This window comes from Tupaia chinensis, unplaced genomic scaffold, assembly GCF_000334495.1.
Source record: "Tupaia chinensis unplaced genomic scaffold, TupChi_1.0 Scaffold149501_1, whole genome shotgun sequence".
Taxonomy (NCBI): domain Eukaryota; kingdom Metazoa; phylum Chordata; class Mammalia; order Scandentia; family Tupaiidae; genus Tupaia; species Tupaia belangeri.
The window spans coordinates 1,977,114-1,984,400 of NW_006209345.1; the positions used below are offsets into that span (position 1 = coordinate 1,977,114).

At 39.1% G+C, this 7,287-nt stretch overlaps 1 protein-coding gene across 20 annotated transcripts in view; it reads right to left on the reverse strand.

Moving 5' to 3' along the window:
• Positions 1-7,287, reverse strand: part of PPP6R3 (protein phosphatase 6 regulatory subunit 3) — a 182,317-nt gene that overhangs the window by 22,652 nt on the left and 152,378 nt on the right. For all 20 annotated transcript variants that reach the window (XM_014585299.2, XM_014585305.2, XM_014585303.2 and 17 more), the window contains 2 exons: positions 5,957-6,011; positions 4,941-5,071 (listed from right to left, as the gene is read on the reverse strand). In XM_014585299.2, coding sequence (XP_014440785.1) covers positions 4,941-5,071; positions 5,957-6,011 — 186 coding nt within the window. The remainder of the gene's footprint in view (positions 1-4,940; positions 5,072-5,956; positions 6,012-7,287) is intronic.

The window sequence follows — 7,287 nt, forward strand, 5'->3', positions numbered from 1 at the left end:
TAAAGGGTAGAAATCTTAGGATCAGCAGGTGGTGTAGTGCTTATGATGCTGGACTTCCACATGGTCAAGCATGGTTCAAGTCCCAGACCCGGCAGCTTGAAACTCATGCTGTGCATGTGTGCATGGGTGCCCAAAATCCCAAGAGGAGAATGGAGGAGAAGGGATTATGGCATGGGCATCCCCCCTGGGTAGTAATTTCTCACTTTCCACCTGTCTCTCCAGTGAGCACACATGCCCTATAGGAAAAATTTCTCTCTCAAAAAAAAAAATAATAAAAGATAGTTTAAAAAATTATTTTTAAAGTGAGATTTAGGGTGTGTGCACTCACTGGAGACAAAGAGAGAGACAGAGAAACAGAAAGCAAGAAATCACTCCATAAGGGGGATGGCCATGTCACAATTCCTTCTCCTCCATTCTCCTCTCAGGATTTTGGGCATGCATACACACATGACCAGCATGAGTTTTAAGCCATCAAGCTCCAGGACTTGAACCATGGTCGACTACATGGGAGTCCAGTGACATAATCGTTATGCCATCTGCTAGTCCCAGAAGTTTTAAATTTTGATGAAGTTTAACTTACTAAATTTTTTCTTTTATGTATTACACTTTTTGGTGATGTTATCACCAAAAGACTTTTACTGTTTTCTTGTAGAAGTTTTATAGTTTCGTGTTTTTTTTTTTTTTTTAAAGAATTCTTTTAACTTCATTTACTTATTTATTTATTCATTTTAACTTAACCAGAGAGGGACAGAGTAAGAGAGAGAAAGGGAAAGTGACAAAGCAAGCCGCCAGGTCTGAGATTTTGAACCACAGTAGGCCAAGGTAGGCCAGCAACCCTAACCACTATGCCACCTGCCAACACCTAGTTTCATGCTTTACATTTAAGTCTAAGAACCATTTCAGTTAATGTCAATATATGGTAAGAGGTATGGCTCAAAGTTCGTTTTTAAAATTATGGATGACAACTACTACTATCATCATTTTTGAAAAACCAGTCCTTTCTGTTAAATGCTTTGCACTTGTATCAAAATATTACAGGTATTTCTTACTTAATGACCAAGTTCTATTCCTACAACTAGGTTGTTAAGGGAGGAGCTTAAACGCAGGTGTCTCATGGTGTGTCAAGGCACTATTCAGTATGTATTTTTCAATAGATATCACATGACTCCATGCTAGAATAATGTAGTTCTATCCATACAAAAAAGCACATACTAGCTAAGTATCAGAAAGTCACAAGACATAACACAACAGTAATATAAATCTGGAATGATTGTTTTTATGTATTTACGCTGGATACTACTGTGGGTCTACTAAAAAGTACAAATTTGTAAATGAAATAAGTAGTCTTAGGCTGGATTCCCACGTGGCTGACCATGTTCTGAGTCCTGGATTGGGTGGCTTAAAAATCATCCTGGGGCACATGTGTGTTTGTATGTCCAAAATCCCAGGAGGAAAATGGAGAAGGGATTGCAGGGTGGTCATCTCCCCTGGGGGAGTGACTTCTCACTTTCCCTCTCACTGTCTCTCCAATGAGTACACATGTTATATGGCAAAAATCTTTAAAAAAAAAAAAAAAACCCAAAAAGTAGTCTTGGGTGAATGCAAATGCTTCATGTAGTGAATATAACAGACTTCAGGAATAAGACAAAAACTAATAAAGGGCATTCCTAAGACTCATGAAGAATGAGAAAGGGGATTCTCTGAAGAACTGGCCATAAGTCTCAGTGGTCGTTAAACAAAGAGGTCATTAAGTAAGGACTGGTTATAGTTGTCTATATGTGTAGGCTTCTTTATGGGTTTTCTATTCTGGCCACTGATTTATTATTCCCTATCTTCTTTTTTAAAAAGAATTATTTTATTTATTTTTAATTTGCTATAGGGTACATGTGCTCACCAGAGAGAGAGAGAGAGAGAAAGTGAGAAAGCAAGCTGCTGGTCCAGGACGAACCGTGGTTGGCCACGTGGGAGTCTGGCACCTTAGCCACTACACCACCTGGTGGGCCCCAGAACTAATTTAAACAAACAGAAAACTGATGGTGGAGATAAAAAGGTAGAAGGTATTATAAAATGGCATGAGAAAATTATGGAGCGTGATGGGAAAATCATGGATCTTGTTTAGGATGATGGTTTCATGGATGTATACACATGTTAAAACTTACTACACTGTGTAATTTAAGTGTAGTTGATTACATGTCAATGACATCTCAGTAGATTTGCTAAACAATAAAAAAAACTGCCTTCTCTCCTCATCCTGTGTTCCCTCTAGGTATCAACTGCCATCTCTCTAGGACAATATTTTTCCTGCTATACTGCTCTCTGTGCTCTCTCGACCTGAAGCACTGTGGGGATGACTGCATCACTGTAATAACATGAGAGCATTGTGTGCCTCTGGAGATAACTGACAGTAGGTAATAGCCATTTAGTAAATCCACTCAACATGAGGACCAAAACCTCACAGGAATGGTGGCAGATGTTTGACTGGGGCTTTATCTTTAAATAAACAAATAGGGGCCGGCAGGTGGCGTAGTGGTTAAAGGCGCTGGATTCCCACATGGTTGACTGTGGTTTGATTCCCGGACCTGACAGTTTGTTTTCTCATCCCCCATTCCCCACCTTACTCTGTCCTCTGGTCAAATTAAAATAAACAAACAATCACCATGAAGGTATGTGTCTGTTGCTATCTAGCTCTAAAGCTGTAAAAGCTAAGAAGCGATCTTGCAATCATACAATAATAAATTGACATGCAGAAGATGGCAGAGTGAGAATAAATGAATGAAGCCAGGTCTAACACCTTGTTAAATTCCCTCGTCAATCTAGATTGTGAGCCTTGCTAAGGACACTGCTGAGTCTTTGTAATCTACAGTAACAGTGTTCCTAAGGGATTCAGCACAACTATTGGCACATATAAGAGCAGGTGATGCTGACAAATTCTATCTAGCAAGAGATTAGATGGCTAGAGATGCAGCAGGAAGTTCTACTTTTATACTTTTGTTCCCATTGAATTTTATGCCACGTGAAAACATTACTTATTGGAAATAAATAAAATAAAAATGAAAGTTCATCTGCTATTCAAATATCCCTGTCTCATCATAGCCAGCAGGTGGAGTAGTGGACAAGGCGCTGGACTCCCACATTGCCAAGTGCAGTTCAAGTCCCAGACCTGGTGGCTTGAAAATCATGTCGGAAGCATGTGTGTGCATGCCCAAAATCCCAAGAGGAGAATGGATGAGCAGAGACTACAGTGTGGCCATCACCTCTCAATATCCCTTGCACTGTCTCTTTCTAGTGAGTGCACACGTCCTATGGCAAAAACCTTAAAGAAAAACAAAAACAAAAACCCTTCTTCTTAACTAAGAAGATTCTACTAATGAATACTCATATAAAGAACTCTCTGTGTTGGGACCAACAGATGGCATAATGGTTATATGGCTGGACTCCCATGTAGTTGACCATGGTTTGAATCCTGAACCCAGTGGCTTGAAACTCATGCCAGACACATGTGCATATGTGCCCGAAATCCCAAGAGGAGAAAGGAGGAGAAGGGACTGTAGCATAGCCATCCACTCTGGGGAGGTGAATTCTTGCTTTCTATCTCTCTGTGTTTCTGGTGAGGACACATACCCTATAGCAAAAATCTCACTCTCTTTCTCAAGAACAAAAAAACCCACACTCACACACACAAAAACCAAACTCTCTGTGGGGACCAGCAGTTAGTGTAATGGCTCTGTTGTAGTCGACTGGGGTTCGAGGCCCAGACCTGGTGGCTTAAACTCATGCCAGGCACATGTGCATGCCCAAGATCCCGAGAGGAGAATGGAGGAGAATCTGTCTCTCTGTCTTTCTGGCAAGCGCACGTGCCCTATAGCAAAAATCTCTCTCTCAAAAAAAAGAATTATTTTATTTAACTTTATTTTAATTTGATCAGAGAGGAACAGAGTTAGAGAGAGGGAAAGTAAGAAAGCAAGCCGCCAGGTCTGGGACTTGAACTGCAGTCAGCCATGTAGGAGTCCAGTGCCCTTAACTACCTGTGATAAAATTTTAAAAAATGGATGGATCTGGGCTGGCAAGTGGTGTGGTGGTTAAGGTGGTTAGACTCCCACATGGTTGACTGTGGACCTGGCAGCTTGCTTTCTCATTTTCCTTCTCTCTCTCTCTGGCCACCTTCAAAAATAAATAAATAAATAAATAAATAAATAAATAAATAAATAAATACAATAATGACAATGAATACAATTAAATAAAAAATAGTTCTTTAAAAAAAAGGATAGCTTCAAATGGTTATCAACTAATATGATCCTGTCTTCCCCAGATAAACTTTTTGAAACAATTTTCTCTCCTTCAAGAAACTTCCAATATTTTATGAGACAATATAGAACACAGTTGCTGCTGTTATTACAGAGAGGGAACATTTATTTAGTAAAAGGCACTTCGTGACCACAGTTTTCAATGTCGTTTCCTATTCAGAAGATGCTGGGCCATAACATTTCATAAACCATGAACACTCATAGCATTTTCTCTTCTTGAAATTTGCTACAGGGTGTGTGCACTCCCTAGAAAAACAGAGAAAATGAGAAAGCACCCCACAAAAAGAATGACCACACTACAATCCTTTCTCCTCAGGATTTTGGGCATGCATGCATGCAAATGTGTCTGGTGTATTTTTCATGTCACCAGGTCTAGGACTCAAACTGCACAGTCAGTGATTTGGGATCTAGCACCTTAACAACCAGGTCACTGGCTGGACCCCCTCCTGGCATTTTCAAGTGGATCACTTTATCACACTGTAGACAAGACAACTGCACCAACTCATATAAATTAAGGAGAGTATTTCTGCTCAAAAAAGCCTTGATCTCACTGGGTTAAATGACTATGGTCAAGGTACAGTAATTACAGGCTTTATGGGCTAGATATAATTACAGCTATAACGAATTATCCATCACCTTGATCGTCGCTGGGACTCTGGTGTAAATGCAATGTGTTTTTCCTCCCAGATATCTTCTTCATCAGAGCCACCATCATCAAATTGCTGTATTCTTTCCTTACAACATGCTTCAAACAAGGCAATATTTCCCTAAATTAAAATGAGAAGAATTAAAATTAAAAATGAATTCATTTTCTCCCTCTAAATTACCTATACAAATTGCATTTTCCTATTTGCTTTAAAATAGGGCAATATCACATACATTAAAACAAATGTAAACATATAATGTCAGCTTCTACATAAGTAACAAGAAGTACCCCTTAAAAAGACAAGGTTCGATGGGGCCAGCAGTTAGCATTATGGTTATGTCGCTGAACTCCCACGTAGTTGACCGTGATTCGAGTCCTGGACCCAGTGGCTTAAACTCACATCAGGCTCACGTGCATGCGTGCCCAAGATCCCGAGAGGAGAATGGAGGAGAAGGGACTGCGGCATGGCCTTCCCCTCTGGGTGGTGATTTCTTGCTTTCTGTCTCTCTGTCTTTCTGGTGAGCGCACATGCCCTATAACAAACCCCCCCATTCCCCCCCAAAAGGACAAGGTTCAAAATAAGCAAACAAGAAGTCTACTTTCATCTAGTCAAAGCATCATTTTAAGCTAAAAAGCCTCTCCTGTGGTAAAGCAACCTATGTTCCTTCTCCGCTTTTAACACTCAAGCCAAGTAGTGATGGACTTCAAAGGCTCAAATAGGTAGTTTCTATTTCATTACATTAGCAAATAAACTAGTAGTCTCTCATACCGACCAATGTAAAATCAAGACTGTATCCACTGAAATGACAAAACTGTCTTGGTGTTTCTGGGAACTGCTTGGTAGTGAGAGGTTTGCCCTAACCCACCTGTTTCTCTCCTGACTATAAAAGACAGAGGGTCCCAGTGTACATGATATCTACATGTGTGCTTAAAAGAACCCAATTCTCATTTTTCTACCTCTCATATGTATGCCAAGCTGTTCATAAGGGAAAATGTTTATACTTACACTTTCATTTGTATTGAGAGTAAAGTTGATATCTGATACCCGATCAAAAGAAACACTGTGAACAAAATATAAGTGTAAAAATAGTTAATTACCTACAGGCTTGCAGAAACAGTACACATAAAATGCTCCAAGTTTAAAATCTCCATAAGTAAAAAGGAAACAAAAACAAACCTGAATATTTATACAGTATAGGAGGGTTGGGATTAAGACCTTTTGAGACATAAGCCTTTGAGACAGTTTCAAAGCCTTTCTATATAAAAAAAATTTAATAGCCATGGTAAGAACCCATGGCTCCATGGAACATATTAATATAACTGAGAAAAAGGTGGTTAACTATAAAAAACAAATCAGGACACTTTTTCTGAAAAAGTACACAAAGTCATCAGACACTGGGCTTTCTCTAGGCATAGCCAAAATCATACACAAAATACAAATATTCACAAATCTTATGCTGTAACTAGGCATAATCCAGAAAGTACATGAATTTATAGACTATTAAACAGTTTTTAGGTAGGACTGTATTGTAAGATCTGTTTTTTTTTTTTTGTTTAAAGAACTACTTTATTTTACTGTATTTATTATTATTATTATTATTATTATTTTCCAGTTTAATCAGAGAGAGAGAGAGAGTTAGCCTCCAGGTCCAGGACTTGAATCATGATCAGCGATGTGGGAGTCCAGCGCCTTTAACCACCATGTCACTGGCCAGCCCCTTGTAAGATCTGTTCTAATCAATCATTATTCCAAGCACCTAATACCAAATATGAAAGCGATTACGGATTCCTAATTAGTACTATTTAATGAGTCCAGACAAGTAAATGCTGAGATGAGAGGCCAAGTAAGGACCTGCAAGTTCTGGCATAAGGGAGTGGATCAATCCCAGGTAGAATGCCTCTGGGGAATAAACATGAACACCTTGTGGAATATTCTTGCTTTCCCTGTATTTAAATGAGCCAATTCTTAAGGAAGCTGACAGCTTTCAATTCCTGCTCTATTTACAGTGGAGCCTCCATTCTATTGGACCAAGATGGTATGTTCATGGCACAACTAGTGTGCTGTAAAAACATCTTAGCTTCTCACATACTGTAAACTGGAATCTGGAATAAACAACAGCCTCTACTGGCTGTAGTTCAATAAAACATTGCAAATTTACTGGTTCCAATACACCACAGCAGATTCAGTACATCCTGAATGTTCATGGGGATAATCATGAAGTCTCCTGTGAGAGTAGTCAGCCAATATTCAAATATCAGCTGCCTTAATTTTTCTTAAACTGTTCTCAAATGAGCTATAATACCCATTTCAAAAATATTTTGTTTAGAAATCACTCT